General features: G+C 34.1%; 1 protein-coding gene across 7 annotated transcripts in view; it reads left to right on the forward strand.

Annotated features, from left to right (window-relative positions):
• The window catches only part of LOC122010401 (ubiquinone biosynthesis monooxygenase COQ6, mitochondrial-like), a 36,137-nt gene extending 17,187 nt beyond the window's left edge, over positions 1–18,950 (forward strand). For 5 of the 7 annotated variants that reach the window (XM_042566921.1, XM_042566918.1, XM_042566920.1 and 2 more), the window contains 8 exons: positions 3,736–3,835; positions 4,188–4,331; positions 14,602–14,660; positions 15,528–15,595; positions 15,678–15,729; positions 16,954–17,169; positions 17,348–17,944; positions 18,257–18,950. In XM_042566921.1, the coding sequence (XP_042422855.1) occupies positions 3,736–3,835; positions 4,188–4,331; positions 14,602–14,660; positions 15,528–15,595; positions 15,678–15,729; positions 16,954–17,169; positions 17,348–17,944; positions 18,257–18,472 (1,452 nt within the window). In that variant the 3' untranslated portion in view covers positions 18,473–18,950. The remainder of the gene's footprint in view (positions 1–3,735; positions 3,836–4,187; positions 4,332–14,601; positions 14,661–15,527; positions 15,596–15,677; positions 15,730–16,953; positions 17,170–17,347; positions 17,945–18,256) is intronic. The other 2 variants (XM_042566923.1, XM_042566919.1) reach the window with 1 other exon arrangement.
• Positions 18,951–19,174: the final 224 nt, after the last annotated feature.

Here is a 19,174-nt window from a genome sequence, read left to right on the forward strand (position 1 = left end):
ATAAGGTTTTCCGAAAATAGCTAATAAGTTTCATTATCCTTACGGTGACACTATAGACATGGACAACTTGTGCAACCGAACAAGTTTCCTAGAGAACAACTTGGATGGATCATTTGTTTTACTGCATGAAATAAAATATGCTGTTTTTGAAAATTGATCTACTACTAAAATTTAATTATGGCTTTAGTTGGTCCAGGGTAATCGTAAGAAGTCCATGCTAATGTCTTTCTAGTGCTCATAGGGTATAGTAGCGGTGAGTACAATCCTATATTTTGCTTAGTTGTCTTTGTTGTTTACCATGCTTGATATTGTGGTACGATTTGTGTAGCATTTCGATGTTATGAGAGCCAATAAAATTGATCTAATACAAGGGCAATAGTCTCCTTTTTAAAGTGTATTTAGGCCGCTAGCATGTAGTTCCCAAATAAGAAAGCCTCAAAGTGAAGTTTTAGCAATGCAAAAGCATGTGCCCTAAAATAGGCACCTGTCTTAAGATCACAAAATCTACCAAATCATATGGTTCCTATTTTGTTCGAGTCAATCGAATCCTACTATGATCATTTTTGTGGTGTGTTATGTGGTGACAACATGATTTAGTGCATTAAGTAGTTTGCTATCCACACTAGAACTATGTTTTAGAACAAAAGTGTGCTCTTGTAGGAACTCAACCTACCTAACATCATTGCACTTTCTTTTGAAACCGAATGAAACTTAGTATTTTTTTGGTCTAAATGAAGAATGAACTCATGGGGCAGTAGATAATAATGCAAATGTCTCAGAGCTTGAATAAAAGCATAAAACTCTTTATCAGTAGGTAGAATAACTTTATTGAGTCTCATTGAATTTTTCTCTAATGGATGTAATTAGGTGACCTTATTGGTGTAGTGTGCCCCCGTATATATTCCTGATGCGTCACAAGATGCCTTATATGAATTAGAGAGGGTATATGGTTTAGAGAGGGCAGGATGTCTATGAATAGGACCCTTAGTCATCCTTGATCTCCTTAAAGTCTGTCGAGATGGATTTAATCTATTGAAACTCCTTTTTTTAGGCATTTTGTTATCGGAGCCATAATGGTATTAAAGTCCATTGATAGAAGCTTGCAAAGCTGTGAAGTTAGAGTCTTTTCTAGATTTATTGAAATGCCTTTTACAGAAATGATAATCCTAAGGAAAAGAATTTAGGGTTGTAGGAAAGAGCCGTAAGGATCTTTAGAATGAGGTGAATATGCTTAAGGTGGTCACTATATGCCACATTATAGATCAAAATAGACCACAGACAAATTTCCTATGAAAGGTTTTAGGACTTCGTTCATACCTTATGAAGGCACTAGAAGCATATGAAAGTCTAAAGGGCATCAGTAACCACTTATATAGTCCATGTTGAGTTTTAAAGATAGGTTTCCATTATCGTGAATCCTAATTCTAATATGGCGATATGCACTACGTAAGTCGATCTTGGAGAATCAACAAGTTCCTTCTATCAAGACAAGCATTTCATTAAGTCTCAGGAAACATATACTTTATCGTGATCTTGTTGATGACATCACTATCTATACACATTCTCCGTGAGCCATCTTTTTTTGGACTAATAAGGTTGGAACGATCATAAACTCAGGCATTCTCTAATAAAATCTTTGTAAGTCCTTTGATTTGCTTGTTAAGTGCAACACACCCTAATGTAATCATATGATAGTTTGGTAGGCTGTGCAATTTTAATCCTGGAATGAAATCAATGATTTGTTGGATTGTGTCCATAGGCGGCAGTTTGTTGGGTAATTCTTCATTAGTTATATCTTGGAATTCATTTAAAATCTTTTGGTAAATCTCTAGGGCCAATTGTGAGGCTCTGGCTCTGGATTACTAAGGCTACCATGACTCTTGACTCCTTTCTTCTTCCAATTGGGGCTATGTGAGAAGGTGAAGGGATATTTTTGAAGGTGTTAGTTTGGTTGTGGCATAGGTTTGGACTCAAGTTTGCTAGGCTTTGTTGCTAGGTATGGTAAGATATTTTACCCATTGTGCTTAAAAAAGTTTTTTTTTCCTCGTCTATAGTAATGGATATTTTAACCATTGTGCTTAATTAGAAGGGGTCTTGAAAGGGAGGTTTGATTTACCAACGCCACGTCATAGGGACTCGGTTGTAGTTTGGAGGTGGCTTGAACTCTAAAAAGGGTATGTGTGAAACAACATTCATGCAACTCCCATTGTCGATTACAACTATGCAAGAATTACTCCCTCATTTTGCATGTGTAGAAGATGATAGTACATGATAGTACGTTTCCATGTGTTGTCAAGCATGAGCATGGAAAGGGTACAATGCACTACTTAAAATCTATGGTTGTTCTTCACTTTCCTCATTTTCATGGTGCTTGTCAAGAGGGTCAATTTCTTCGTGTGAGAAGGTATGTCACTTTGTCCTGGATTGGGTTCATGTTCAAAGGCTACAACTCCGTGGACACTTAGATGCCACACGACCTTTACTGCGACAATTGGAACTTAAGGTTTTTTTTTTTTAATTTTTCTAGGGGCTCATGTATTCGTCTCTTCTTGTTGGATGGCAGACCTAGAGCAGGTCAATCACATATCTAACTTAAATCCTTCGCCTAACTCATCAAAATCTTTAGCTGTCTTAATGACAAATGGGACGAAAGTCCTAATAATAAATAAATAAATAAGCAAGTGGCATTGGTTTAGAACAAATCACACTATGAAAACCCACTCGGTATTTATGGAGTGTCTATAGTGATTTATGGAGCCAAAGTGTAAATAGTCCTCATCTTATTTGGGTATTCATTGTTGGATGTGTTTTACTATAAAAATACTTACATTACAAATTATTTATGATCTATTACATCGAGGATGAAGAGAGCTACTGTTCACTAGGAGGAAAAAAACTTATATTTAAGGAGAGGAGATCTGATGGATGGAGCTCATACATGAACAAACTTAATAGGAACTCAGGAACTCGACTCTGATAGAATTCTATTAGTTGAATGATACCCTATACATTGAATTGATATCTTTTATAAACAACCTTACCTAAACTGGGAAAGCAATACCCTAGTTGGGAAATATAATATTACCAAATTAAATTATCAACCTTTTGACAATTAAAATAGACAATCACTCAAATCAATTACAAATTTTAAATCCATTCCTTGTTTGTATTAAGAGTTTTAGGCAATTTGCTAATTGTTAAATTGACGCCAATATTGTCAAATAACACCTGATATGGCATATTTATGCTCTGCCGTCCACTAAACCATAAATTGGATGACAAGTGTCAATGAGCTTAATTTGACAGAGAACAATAACTAGCATAATATTTATATAAATTGTGGGCTGACCACAATTTGGATGACCTCATCAGTCACCTCCATTTGTATAATAATTCTATTTTTCAGTGTTATAAATTGATGTTAGCTTGTCTACACATTTAGCTATATCTTTAGAGCAAATTCCTTTCCAAAGCTTATCATAATTGCCAGTGATATTTTTCTTGTCATGGTCTTTTTCCTGCCACCAAAAACTGATTTTAAAGCTTCAAGCATGTTACATTTCACTGTTACTTATACTGCAGATTATGGTTGATTATGTTATTTTTTGTTCTATAGTATATAGTATCTTTCATTCTGCATACTATGATTATTATTTAAATACCTGATCTTTCATATTATGTTTGCATTTTCTAGATTTTGTAGGATGAAAGTAATGTTATGTTGTGATTGTCCAGGTATGTGAAAAGAATTATAGTGTAACTGCCAATTCTGAACCATTTGATGTGGCCATCATTGGTGGTGGAATGGTTGGACTGGCCCTTGCAAGTGCCCTGTGTAGGTATTTACTAATGTAATATAGCTTTTCCAGGTTAGCTTTTGGTTTATTTTTCTAGCTCCATTGTATACAGAACCTCCAAACTTTTTAATGCTGTAGTTTATTGAGTTGACAATAAATGTATTGTTGTATATGCTCACATTGGTCTCATCATCTTTCTGATTGATGGATTATCTGCCTAAAGCCAGACTTTGCATATATTAGGATGTCAATTCTTCATCAGTATTTTAAATCCAGTTAGTATTAGTTTCTCACTTGTCATGATTTGTGGATATGTTTTAGATTTGATAGGGCTTTAGGTGCTTATAATTAATCTTACATCCCTAAGAAATCCTATTGTTGACTTTGCAGCAAGTACACCTTTTACGAAGCATTTAAATGTTGCCATTGTTGATCCAAATCCAGCATTGGGTGGGAGTAGCTACTACATTAAAAATGAGATACCCGGCTCAAGGGTTAGCACAGTTACTCCTGCAACCATTTCATTTCTTAGAGGTGGGAATAAATCTGTCACCTTTCACATTCTATTTGATGATTTTTTGCTATTCGATAGCTCTTTTGGTTGTCCAAATACAAGTATTCTAACTGTTTGTTAGGAATCATGTTATTGTAGTGTTTCGAAAATTGATTTATAGGATTCTTCGTTTTATTCGATATTCTTAAGATCACCTTTGATATGATGTCCCTAATATGTAGTTTATTTTATAGTGGACTAGGGCAAGGCTTAAAGTGTTATTATGTGGTGGAATCTTTGTATTTTAATATAACAATATAATTTCAGTGCCTTATCATGTAGACTCGCTTTGACACACTTTAAAGTGCATCGACTTCGAGATTACCTCAAATAAGGTTTAGTTATATAATGAGTTTCCACTTTAATTTATTTATTGAAAGTAAATTTAATTGAAATTTTAAAATAACAAATATAATAAGCTTCTGAACTGATAATCATGCCTTAATAACTAGAATTATTATCTTGTATTATGTGGTTATATTAAAACTACCAATGCTAGTCCTAAGTTTGAATAAAAAAAGTTAAGGGTTGTGCTAGGTTGCTAGCAAGCATCAAACACAGGCGAATGTCTTATAAATAAATCTATCAAGTTATTGTGTTAATGCTAAATAGGGTCTGACTGCGGTGTTTTGGCAAGGATCATTACATTTCTATGAGAAATTGAGTGTATGCAAGAGTGCTCATACTATAGGTTGGATAAAAACAAACATTATAAGAATATTGATTATTTTAGATTTAGAACATGGAGCATACCAACATTTACTCGTAAAACAATGGTGTTAATAGGTATGATAATTAGGAGAAAAATTAATATATTATGTTCACAAAAGACAAATATGTAGGAGAAAAGATAAAGATAATAGAGAACTCAGATTGTAAAGTATGGTACACAAGGAGTTAAATAAGAAATGAAGTAGCTATGTTGTAGATAGTTTAGTAAAAGAAGAAATAGTAGTAGTAATTAGGAAGGGGGATATGATTATAATTCTTAAAATAGTGGTGGTGAAAGAAATTATTAATGTAATTAGCATGTATGCAACTCAAGTAGCATTAAATAAGGACATTAAATATATGTTTTGGGAAGACTTTGATGAGGTAGTATAAAAAATTTGGTAAAATGAGATGATTTTAATAGGAGATTGAAATGGACATGTAGGAGTAGGAATATGATAGAGTGTATAAGGGTTATGGTTTTGGAACAAGAAGTGAAGAAGGAAAAATTATATTGGATTTTGCGATAATATATGAACTTATAATAGCTAATACATTTTTTTTAAAGAAAAGTGAATAATACATGGTTATGCTTAAAAGTGAGAAGAGTAAGTTTCAAATTGATTTTCTTATGGTTAGGAAGAAGAATAGAAAGATTTGTAAAGATTACAAAGTCATTTTGGGAGAAAATTTAATTACCTAATATAGGTTAGTAGTGCTAGATATGCGCCTTAAGTATAGTATCAATAGAAGGAAGATGAGACGATTCTTAAAATCAAGTTGTAGAAGTTAATGCAGGGATCTTATGCATAAAACTACATATAAGGATCCCTCCAGAGATCCTTGCTAATATCGTATACTCTGTGTTGTTAAAGGCGCGCCTGAGGTGTCAGGTGCACAAGGCGCTGTGGAAAAATGCCTTTTCCCACATGAGGCGGGCGTTGTTCATTAGGTGCGCGCCTGGACGCGCCTAGGGCGCCTTCGCACCTCAATTGAGGCACGATCGAGGCGCGATCGTGAACCATTTCTAGATTTTTAACTACAAAAAACATTTCAAACCAATTTGGTTTGGAATTAGGGCGTGGAGAAGAAAAGGATAACAGGAAGCAGAAAAGAGCACAACAAGAAGAAGAAACCTGAATTTGAAGAAGAGTCGCGATGTCGCCCAAGTATTTCGGTCCGTCGCCGTCTTTGCTGAGTCGCGCTGTCGCCCAGGTATGTGTTTTTTCCTTTTTTTTTTTTTGTTTTTCTGTTATTCACTTCTTCTTCTCTTCTTTTTCTTTTATCTTCTTCTTTGTTATTCTTTTTTTCTTCTTTTTCTCATCTTTGTTTTCACTGTTAAGTTTTTCTTCGTTTCTTCAACTTCTTTTCTTCTCTTTGTTCTGGTATCTTCTTTTCTTCCTCCTTTTCATTTTTTTTCTTCTTGTTGAGTTGTTGGTTCGTGTTCTTGCTGCTGTCTGGTTTTGTTTGTTTTTTTTTTTCCATTTTTGCAGGTTGTGTTCTTGTTGCCGACTGCTGTCCGGTTTTGCTGCTGTCCGATTTTTCATTTTTTTTCTTGTTTTTCTTTTTGTTTTTTCATGTTTTTCTATTGCCGATACAGTGCTTTTCTATTGCTGGTACAGTGCTTTTTCATTAAAGTGCTTTTTTATTTTGTTTTTGATTTTTTATACTATTTTCTTGTTCAATTATCATGGAAGGTAGTAGTAATACTCCAACATATATATCAAAAGATCCGACATGAAATTATTTTCAAAGAGTTAATCTGGATAACAAAAATGATTTGATTTGTAACTTTTGTCAAAAAGTTACAAAAGGGGGTATCTATCGTGCAAAACAACATTTTGTTGGGGGGTTTCAAAATTCTACAATTTACAAAAGATATTCGCCTCATGTACGTGAAGAAATTAAAAATTTTATGGAGAAAAAGACAGAGAAAAGTAATCTTTCTAAACTTGTGACATTGAACTTTGAGGATGTAGACCCTCTTGGTGATGATATTGATATAGATGATATTGGAGCTAAAGCTGTACCGCCTATAAGTACAAGTACAAGTTCTATATCAGTGAATATGCAAAAAAAGGCCAAGACAAATTGGTCAATGGATATGTATTTTGCTCATAATGTGCAAAAAAAATGTTGAAAGTAGAAAGGGTAAAGAGAGACAAACTATGATAAATGAGGCATACAAGAAAGAATTGAGGGAAAAAGCTTGTATGGCCATAACTGAGTAAATGTATGATGTGACAATTCCTTTTAATGTCGTTAACTATTCAAGCTTTAAAAGGATGTTGGACTTAGTTGGCCAATATGGTTAGGTCTAAAAGGACCTAGTTATCATGAGGTGCGGGTTCCTTTTCTAAAAAAGGCTAGTGTGACAAATGATTACATTAAGTCGTGTGAAACAGAATGGGCCAAGTATGGTTGTAGTTTGATGGCAGATGGGTGGATAGACAAAAGATAGAGGACATTTATTAATTTTTTAGTAAATTCTCCTAAAGGTTTAGTTTTCATCGAATCGATTGATGCTTTTGATTATGCAAAGGTTGGAGAGAAAATATTTCAGTTGCTTGATTGATTTGTGGAGCGTGTAAGAGAAGCAAATGTCATTCAAGTTGTTACGGATAGTGCAATTAACAATGTGCTTACTGGTAAGAATCTATTTAATTCTTTCTTATCAATATGCTTTTTCTTATATATATTAAACTTATTTAGTTTTCTAACTTCTTTTGTAGGAAAATTATTAGAAGCAAAAAGACCACACTTGTATTAGACTCCTTGTGCTGCTCACTATATCGACTTGATCTTAGAAGATATTGGGAAATTGTCTGATTTAAAGCAACATTGAAGAAGGCAATCAGTGTGAATGCTTACATTTATGTTCGCCCCGGCATGGTAAATATGTTGAGGCAATTTACAAGATAAAAAGAGCTTTGTCGGGCAAGTGTCACAAGATTTGCTACTGCTTTTCTCACTCTTGAAAGGATGTACCTACAGACGCAAAATTTAAGAAAAATGTTCATTTCAAAGGATTGGACAAAGAATAAATGGGCAAAAGAAGCGGCGGAGAAGAAGGTAGCTAAAATCATCATGACACTTAGATTTTGGAGCAGTATTGTGCATATTTTAAAGATATATGACCCTTTAGTCCGTGTTTTGAGACTGGTTGATGGCGAAAGAAAATCTGCAATAGGCTATATTTATGAGGCTATGGATAGGGCAAAAGAAACAATTATGAAGGTCTTTAAGGAGAAAGAAGAGAAATACAAAGAAGTGTCTGAGATCATTGATACGAAATGGGAATGCCAACTTCATCGGCCAATGCATGCTGCAAGACATTATTTGAATCTAGAACATTTTTATTCATACATAGATTCAAATATATGTGGAGAAGTGGTGAATGATTTGTTTGAAACTATAGAGAGATTGGTTTCAAGCGTTTCTGAGCAAGATAAAATCACTACCTAGCTGTTTATATATTGAAAGGCAGAAGGCTATTTGGGAGGAATGTGACAATTAGACATAGAAGAGCATTATCTCCAGCAGAATAGTGTGAATGCTACGGAGCAAATACCCCAGAATTCCAAAAGTTTGCTATTAAAGTGCTTAGCCTCACTTGTAGTGCTTCCGGCTATGAGCACAATTGTAGTGTATTTGAGCAGGTATGTAATAAATATAAATGTATAATACTATTAGTATGTTACTTTTATAAGTAGAAAATATTCTTTGCTATTTTATTATATTTATTGTGATTTTTGACATTTTGTAGATTCACAACAACAAAAGGAATAGGTTAGCTCAGTTGTTCTTTGATAGATATTGATGACAGTAATGAATGGTTGATGGGTAGAATGGATGGAGAATGTGATAATGAAGAAGATGAGTTAGTTTTTGAATGTGATGACTTGACATGGGATGTCGTTGCTAGGGCTAGTGGAGCTGAAGAGCCTGAATATTGTATTAGAGAAAAAAAGCATTACATCCATGGCCTCTAGTTCACATGCTAGGCCTAAACAAGTCGAGAAGGGAAATACATTTTCCTCTATAAAACACTTATCTCTAAGATTTATAGATGATGAGTAAGAAGAAATTGAATTTGAAGAAGATGAAGATAAAGAAGAAGAATACAAAGAGGATGATCTTGAGCTTGATGATTAATTTGACTTATTACGCTTGTTTTGATGAACTTTGTTAGTTTAGATTAGAAAATTGAAACTTAAAAGTTTGAAACTTTTATTAATTTTGTCATTGTGTTGTTTTGCTTGTAATATTTGATATTTGTGTGTGTAGAATATTAATAGTTATCATATTTGACATATTATATGAATGTGTCAGTAGTTTAGTACTCAACCTCATGTTCAAGAGGCGCGCGCCTCGGACGTGCCTCGTGCTCTAGGAGCCCTTTGCGTCTCGCGCCTTTAACAACACTGTGTATACTACGTTTTCCTATTATATCAGATAGAATCGTTACCTTTGCTACGTGAACCGGTACTCCTGACAGCAACTTTGATTCGGATGCAGATCTCAGCACAATCAATTATTTACGGTATCCACATGAACACGTCATTTGTCTGTCTCACAAACTCATGACTTGGAGAAGAAACAACCTCGGTTGTGCTAGCAACCACTCAAGGAAGTTTCAGCCAAGAGGAAGAAGAAGATGGTAAGTTTCGTGTATAAAATACAATGCTAAAAATCCTTTTATATTCATCTAATGAATACCAAGGGTTTTTTTTTTTTGCCCTTGGTCTTCCTCTTCTTAAATGCATGATTAATTAAAATTAATCATCATTGTTTTTTTGATGTTTCTTCTTCAATAAATGGATTCAATTGAGTCTAACTCAGATTAGACTTAATCCAACCCAATGAGTCTAACTCGGATTGGATTCAATCCAATGATTTTATGGTCTATCACATTTTAGTCAAACTAAAATAAACTCATTATCTCCAAATCAACATGTTCTTTGTGTATGACCTGCTCTTGTAATGTTGATAATGTATCTAAAACCACTTTAGATACATAAGCAATGAACAACATCTAGCAATGCATAATTGCTATCTAAGTAATGAGAATGTCAAGATCTGACCTAACCTTTCCATGTCTATTATCTTGTATGGCTTAGTCCTTCTATCCTTGATATCTAGATTGATTAATGAGGCATAGATCATATCGTCCTCTTATCTATCCGTATTGTTTGACTCAATCAAATAAGTTTAATATCTCATATTAACTAATTTGAGCATGACCATGCATTCTTGTGTCCTGCTTAATCAAGGGGTCCAAAGATATCACTTCCGCCATATGGAAGGATAGATCTCATCTATATCACTCACATCCCTCTTTATAGTCCACCTTGTTACTGGTGCTGTTTGCCAATACCAAAGTATATAACTCATGTAGAGAACCGTAGTGACTTTAGATCTAAGGGTTATTTATTCTAATAGTCACTAAGAATGTTTATGACACTCATTTAACGATCCATGAAACATTCTTATGGTGGGTCAATTTAGTACATATTCTCTAATATATACTTATGTGTCAACTTGATATCTCATATCCATGATTTGTGAGATTAAGTCATCAATTGACCTATATGTTAGTCTCAATGCATTAATATTGTCCTTGTATATTAATACTTGATTAGGAATAGTTAAGAGTAATGTCTATATATATTTACAAGCGTCCACTATTAATTCAATCAATTAATATGTTGTAGACTAGAACCTACTACCCTAGGACATTATTATATTTATTTATCTAGCACAGATCTGAAGTAAATATAAAAACCATTGTCTTTTATTAATGAAATATAATACAATATGTCTTGAGTCAATGAACTCTTAATTGGCTCTTAGGGCATACACTAACAGTTAAAGGATGAAAACAAAATATATTTAAGAAGAGGATAAGAGCACATATATTAGGAGAAAACAAACAACCTACAAGTTATTATAAACTTGTAAGAATGAAGAAAATTTAATAAAGTATGCAATAGCAAAGAAAGAGGCAAAAAAAAAAAAAGTGGCGAGTGAAGTCAAGAAGGAAACTTTTGAATGCTTACAAGGGACATATATAGAATAGCTAAAGCAAGAGATAGGAAAACAAGAGATCTTACCCATATAAGATGCATTAAAGATGAATGCAATAAGATACTTATGAATGATGAGGAAATAATAGAGCAATAAAAGAGGTATTTTTATTAATTTTTTAATGAAGGTTCAAATGATTAACTTAGGTAATTAGGTAATTGAAGTAGGTCAGAGGAATATAAAAATTAAAATTTTTATTGTAGAATTCAAAATTCAAAAGTACAATAAGTTTTAAATGGGATACAAAATGAAAAAGTAGTTGAACCAAATATTTTGATAGAGGTATGAAGTGTCTAAGGAAGCATTAAATGACTTATGAAGTTAAACTTATATTGAAAACAAAAACAATGTCTATTCAGTGGAAGGCGGAGGGTAAGTATTTTAGTCCCTTATATGAAAACAAAAAAGATGTAGAAGATGCAATGACAAAATTGAAGACTTTAGTTGGATTAACTGAAGTTTTCTTATAAAGATAGGGCTACATCAAAGATCAATTCTAAGTCCTTATTTTTTTACACTAATCATGGATGAACTCACTGGACACATCCAAGACGCGTTATTATAGTGCATGGTATCTAGGATCGGTTTTGCAAAAGGATGGAGGCGTTGATACATTTACTTTACCTAGGATACAAGTAGGAAACTTGTAATAAAGGAGGGCATCAGATGTTTTTTGTGATACCTATAAAATTTAAAGGGAAGTTTCATAAAATAATGGTTAGGTTTGCTATGTTATAAGAAATTGAATGTTGAATTACGACTGGAGTACAAGAGTAGAAGATGAGAGTCGTAGAAATGAGGATGTTAAGAGAATGTGGACATAAAAAGATGAACACAGTAAGAAATGAGAACATTAGAGAGAAAGTTTAGGTTGTACTTATTGAGGAAAAACTTTAAGAGACACATATAAAATGATATGGACATGCACTTGCGACCAATAAATATCTCAGTTAGGCAATGTGAAACTATGACAAATACGTACACTAAATGAGGAAGAGGAAAGTCAAAGAAGACTTGGTTAGTAACGATAAAATAAGATAAAATTTATTTAAATATAAATGGTGATATAGTAGGGGATAGAGCATAATGATGTAGCAAATCCATATAGCCAATCACATCTGGAATAAGGCTTGGTTGTTGCTGCTGCATATTATATGCTTATATTGTGTCTGGTAATATCTTAATGGCATCAATGTTGTAATTTTCATCATCTAAATTAAATAATACGCTTAAAGACATCTCATATTAGAATTATTTTTAACATATTTAAATTTATCTTGGTTAATTACTCATAATTGGTCTTGGATTAACACTATTGGAACTTAAATCAGCATAGGGACACGATATTGATGCATCTTTTGTTTGTTGGACTCTGGTGTTATTTCTTTTTGCTGTTGTATGCACTAGTTGATGCTTGTCCTTCTGCCCATCCCTCTCATTTATAGTGCTTTATTTCTTCGCCATATTCGTCAGAAGAATCAAAGTTTAAGTCATTAGAAGAGTATTTTCTTATCCAGTCAGTACCATTAAAATTATATCGGCAAGAGAGACAAAGACATTGATCTCCCATTTCAACAAAATATCGGCAGTCGTTAGAACTAGCCTTATTTGATTCAAAGAATTTAGGGGCATATATCTATACGGAAATGTCCATTTATATGCTTAAGGAAATTGATTTATTACGGGTAATTTGTTGATTCTTTTATAAATTTGAATGTCTAATAGTGGAAAATTCACTGGGTTAGGAACATAAAATGATGTTGGGAAACTAACTTACTTTATATTTACAAGACCAAACATCACCACTAGTGAATGATTTCTCGTTAGTTTTTTATGTCATATGACAATCGATGTTTCTTGTATCAAGATTGAAGTTAGCTTTATATTGTCAAATAGATTCTGACTAGACAGGATCTCCCACACAAGAGATCCACATAGGTTTACTATCTTCCCTTGGTAGGTAATATGGCCTTCTAGAAGAAGAGGTAGAGAGTAAGTAGACTGTTTTAGATGTTTTAGATAGGTCAAATGCAGAGGCAGAATATAAAGCTATGACACAAGCTACAAATGAACTCATTTGTTAAGCAATTAAAGCATTCATCTAAAGATCCAATAATATTGTATTTGACAACCAAGCTCCTATGATTTCTAATCTAGTGTTCCATCAGAGAATAAGAAACATAGTGATGGAATGACACTTTGCTGTAGAGAAGCTGCAATCCAATGAAATTATTATGTTATTTATCAGCTCCAATGATTAGTTATAATTGCTTGACGGAGTTATTACAAAAAGAAAAACAAGAAACGATGCAATGTTTTTTTGTTTTAAATTTGGATTATGTATGGATTACATTGTTGAATTGCTTTGTTTCAAAAAAGGAATTTTATAATAATCTTGTTTTTATTGCATATCACAATTTCATCTTTTGCATTATGTTTGATGACTTTTTTGTTTAATTTGATATTGTAACCGCTTTATTGACACTTGAAGTTGAAGTAAAGGAAGTTTGAAATACATTATTGGCTTTTAATCTTCTGATATCTAAAAAATGTCATCCAAAATTTATTTTTCTTTTATGGAGATTTGATACAACATGGTGGCAAAAGGCGAATACGCTCGCCCCCAGCGTCCCCGCCAATTCGTCCTAGGGCCAATACGGAGGAGGTAAATCACGGGCGGCTACTAGCCTTTGGAATAGTGACTAGCACATAAGGAAGACATTTACCTCGGCTTTGCCGAGATTCGAACTCCAGACCTCATGGTGGCAACACCTCATGCGCTAACCACTAGACCGTCCTAAGATCTAGAGGTGTTCTGGATATGACGTTATTATCTGTTGACTGAGGTGTCGGGTTCTAGCCCTCTTATCAACTCTTTATCCGTCGGATATTGTTGACTGAGGTGTCTTGCACACGCTCTTATCAACCAGAGTGGTACTGAGACTCCCCAAAAAATCCCTTGGGGGGTTTCTGGGGTATGGGGCCGCGAAGCGGTGGGTCAGTCATTATAAAAAGTTTACCCTACCTTAGTTTTAGAGATTTGATACAACATGCATTGATAAGAAGAGGTTCACTATTCAGCAATTGTTGGTACTTGAGCTGAATTTAATTCGTTTGCTTTATATGTCTTTGTTATTATATTGATTTATCAATAAAGGTGATAATACTTTCTTCCCCATAATTTGTAAGTAGCTTGCGCCTACCTTTTATAATTATCAACATTGCTTTGACCAATTAACAGGTCAATCTCACTAATTCAGTATCTTTTTTAGAATTTTTAGGATTGTCATTTTTCTTAAATTTGTTTGATTTTTATATTACATTTCGTTGAATTGATCATATATTTCATAATCTGCATAACCGTGAACTAGGACTTGCCTCTATATAACCATCTTTAGCTAAGTTATTTGAACAGTGTTCCTGTTTTTTATGCTAATGTATCCAAAATTCCAGATATTGGTGCTTGGGAGCATGTTAAACACCAAAGGCATGCTTTTTTTGATCAAATGCAGGTAAAAAGCTCTAACTTTAACTCTTGTCATCGAAGATTGCATCCATTGAAATTGTTTGAGTTGTACAGCATCAATTGTTTCCTATTGTTTACCAAAATCACACTGATTAGTCAACTGCAGATGAACTTAATTTGATTTCATCAGATGCAACTTTAAGACTTGTGCATATGTTGGATAAGTTAGGGATTACAAATCATCCGAATATTACCAAGATGGTCTTGCATAGAATTCAATAGAGAGATATGTTCATATAGTAGACACCCCAAATAGTGTTGGGGCAAGCACAGCCTAATTTTGACAATGAAGTTGAGATTACAAGATCATGCCATAATGTGTGTTTAAAAAAAAACTTTACTAACATTCTCCATGTACATGTATCAATAGAGGATATTCTGCATATACTTAGTCGGTTATTCACATGAATTGAGTTACAAAACAAGAATGTAATGTATGCTGTCATACCTAATCTATATTATTGACTATTAGATTTTCTGCATTTTTGTAGATAGTGAAAATATATCCATGACAGCCTAATATATGTGCTACTGTTTGCCATGCAGAAATATGTACATTAGCATCGATAGTTTTTTCATTTAATCAATCTGGCATTTTTTTTATTAATCTCCACTTAAACATTTCATTCCAGGTTTATATTTCTCTGCTTTAGTACTCTTTTCTGTTGATCCTTAGAAATATTCTTTCCTTAGTCCAAGCCAATAGGAAATGTTTCTATTATGTTACTCCCAGTATCAAACCTGTCTTTTGATTTTCATCTCCTATCACTGATTGTATAACCCAGATGTGAAAAATGTAAATTTGAAAAACCTCCTTTACTTGAGGTATGATTATGTATCCACTTTTCCATAGGTATGGGATTATACCGGTTTGGGTTATACAAGATACTGTTCCAGAGATGTAGGAAAAGAATATCTTGGGTATGGTTGTTTTTTCTTAGTATTAATGTTCAAAAAATAAAGCTGTAATATCTAATAATGCTTTTATTGTTATTTCTTGTAGTTGTGTGGTGGAAAACAAGGTCCTTTGCAACTCTCTTTTGTTATCTTTACAGGTAGGGTTCTCATTTTGGTTAATACTTTTTGATCATTTTCCTGAACTTTTATGTCTATAGCTGCAATCATAAATTTAAGTGGGTTTAGTTCGATGGAAAGATAGGAAGGAGACAAAAGAGAGAAACTGTCTCCTTGGTCTATATACATTTTTTTTAATCTCTTGAGCTTGTTCTTAGACCATCCACATCAGTATCCTCATTCAAAATCTAAAATTTAGGGTAAAAAAATTACTGTATTAAATTTAGATATCCATTTTTCACTATATGATACATCAGCTTCCCTATAATTTGCCATATATTTATTTTTTTATTATTTTTTCTCTTTCCTTCGTATTTTTTATTATTAGATGGAGGAAAGAGATAGAGGAGAGAGACATTTTTTATTATAGAGGAAGGAGAGAGAAATTTTTTATTATTAGAGGGAGGAGAGAGAAATATTATTTTAATATTTAGGGAATGGAATCCATTCCCTAAATTTAAAGAACTACTATTCATAAAATGTATATTTAGGGAATGAGTAGGGTACCTGATGCGGATGTTTTTTTAATGCAAAATGTAAAATTTAAGGTAAAAGTTTAGTTTAGGGTAATTGATGTGGATGCTCTTAGCATCCAATTGAACAGCTTAGTGGTTAGAAATAAAAATGGTGAAATAGCTTTTCCCATGGCAAATATGGGCTCTTATTACAAATATTGTAGATGTTCTTTTGCCATATTGGCGCTTGATTATAGTCATCTAACTGAAGGTAGAAACTCAACTGGATGGTAAAGTGTGAAAATTCATATATTGAAAACTAGAGATTCCAAAAGATAGATTAAGCATGTTATAATCCAGGAAGGTTTGGCGACGCAATAACCTCAACTTGTTATCTTCAATTGGCACAACGGAATGTTTGTAATTGCATTGTCAAATACTAAGTTCTTGGAGCTAGCAGTGGGTTACTTAAGGCTAATTGACATTAGGATCAGAGGTAATTCAGTACTGTGGTTGAGTAAAAGTTGGGAAAATTGGAGATATGATTGATTATGAGAAAATACTAGAATGAACACTTTGTTCCTCCGTTAGATTAACTGTTGCATGAAATAACATGTTACTACTTGTTATGGAGTTCTGCTGTTTGTGCAATCCTGTTAATTGCTTCTCAGTTTTTACATTTCCCTCCTGTTTGCTTTGGAAGGTTGCGTTGCTTGTTTGCTGATCTTTCCTCAAGTGGTTTCTCTTTAGCAGGAAAAGGACTTTAAAAAGACAATCATCCCTGCCAAACTAACCTCAATGACTGTCTCATCAAGAAGCTCATCTTCTGGAGTATCCAGTGGTCAGTCAAATACACTGGACAAGTCTAGAACCAATAATTCGGAAGAAACTGCAGAACCGATGCATCTGCAAAGTTTAGTTAGACTGGAGCTGAGTGATGGGCAGCACATTTATTCAAAGTTGGTGGTAATTGTCAATCCATCTTCCCCTGTTTTGGGCTCTCACTTCCTGTTGTTTTTGTACTTTAGCTTGAATGAGATACTGTAAGGTGTGAGCGACAAAGCTTCTGATTTTCTTATTCTGCTTGGCTTCCACTCGTCTTTGTTAATGAGCATACCATAATACTCATTTGTCATCTCTGTAGGTTGGAGCTGATGGAGCAAAGTCCCGTGTTAGGGAGATGGCAGGAATTAAAACAACTGGGTGGGACTATTCACAAAGTGGACTTATATGTACAGTTGAGCACACTGGGGAAAACCATTGTGCGTGGCAAAGATTCCTTCCATCTGGTCCAATTGCACTTTTGCCTATCGGGGACAATTTTAGTAATATAGTGTGGACAATGAGCTCTAATGAGGCAAATCGGCACAAATTGATGTCTGAGGATGATTTTGTAAAAGCTGTGAACTATGCATTAGATTGTGGTTATGGTCCGCATCCACAATCAAACTTTCTTGATAATTACATTGGGAGATTGCCATGGGGATCAGGGACAACATCAATAAAAGAAAGCTTTCAGGCACCTCCAAAAGTGATCGATGTGGTTTCTGAAAGAATGGCTTTTCCTTTGTCACTAATGCATGCTCTTGAGTATTCATCAAGCCAGTTTGTGCTTATAGGCGACGCTGCACATGCTGTACATCCTTTAGCTGGTCAAGGTGTGAACTTAGGATTCGGAGATGCATCAACCTTGACTAAGGTCATTTCTGAAGGCATTTCAATGGGCACTGACTTTGCTGATGTAAGTATCCTGTCCAATCATTGCAGTCTTCAAAATAAATGGACCAAACTTCATCAAACTTTATATTTACATGTAATTCTGTCTACGCACTAATATCTTAGTTCATCTTGATATAACGCAAGCTATCTGATGCAGTGATTCCACCACTTGTGGCATTTACCGAGACTTCTTTTCTATAGTTGATAGCATTATCATTTCATTTTTTGAAACAATCTCTGTAATGCATGGTTTAACACATCACATTCCAGACTTATCATCTCATTTCGACCCAGCTACTTTCTCCTACTTTGTGCCTAACATTGGCTTGTGCAGCTTGCTCTGCTGAAAAGGTATGAGAAGGAACGGAAAGCTGCAAACATCCCTTGGATGGCAATACTTGATGGTTTTCAAAAGGCCTATTCTATTGATTTTGGACCAATAAACCTTCTAAGAGCTGCTGCATTACATGGCGCTCAGTACATAGCTCCACTCAAGAGAAATATAGTTTCCTATGCTATGGGCGAGTGGAATTGGCCTCGATTTACTTGATGCAAAGAATTAAGTTACTGAATCGACCTTCAGACCTCTGTTGAAGCTGACTTGCTAGGTGCCCAAAGAGTGATGCATGATTGCTACTTTGCAATGGAAAACATATGAACACTACTCGAGTGATCCTTGGATCCTATGATATTTTCTTGCCCTTCCTAATGAGAATAAAACTGCCTACAAAATGGTTGCAGGTTGTCCAAGTTAAAAAAAAAGTCTACAAACTGGTACAAAGTTGTTTAAATTCATTTGAGGTTTTGTCTGCCATGTTAAGAAGAAACTTGGTCCGCATCTGACTTGTACAGATCCTGTGACAGCTCTGGATACGTCATACGTTTGTGTTTTATGCTTTTCCTTTTACGCAGTTTGGGTGACAGTTTGTCTTCCTCATTTAGTTCGTTGAGTGGAATGAAAGAATGGAGAATAAATTTGTTATTTGTAGGAAATTAAATAAACTAGAATAGGATTAGATTTGGTTTCATTTTGCATTTAATATTTTTTTTAGCATTATTTCTATATATATGCTTTCCCTCCTATCTTGAACACATTATCAAATAAAATGGTTGTCAATCTTTGAGTGGTCTGATGTAAACGGAATTTTAATGCGGCTTAAGGTCCATAGATGATTCGAGAAGGGTGATATGAGCGAGGAGTAATATTAGACGTGGATGTGTTTGGAAGCATAGTACTCAAGTAGAATATTGA

This window comes from Zingiber officinale, chromosome 8A (genome assembly GCF_018446385.1).
Source record: "Zingiber officinale cultivar Zhangliang chromosome 8A, Zo_v1.1, whole genome shotgun sequence".
NCBI lineage: Eukaryota > Viridiplantae > Streptophyta > Magnoliopsida > Zingiberales > Zingiberaceae > Zingiber > Zingiber officinale.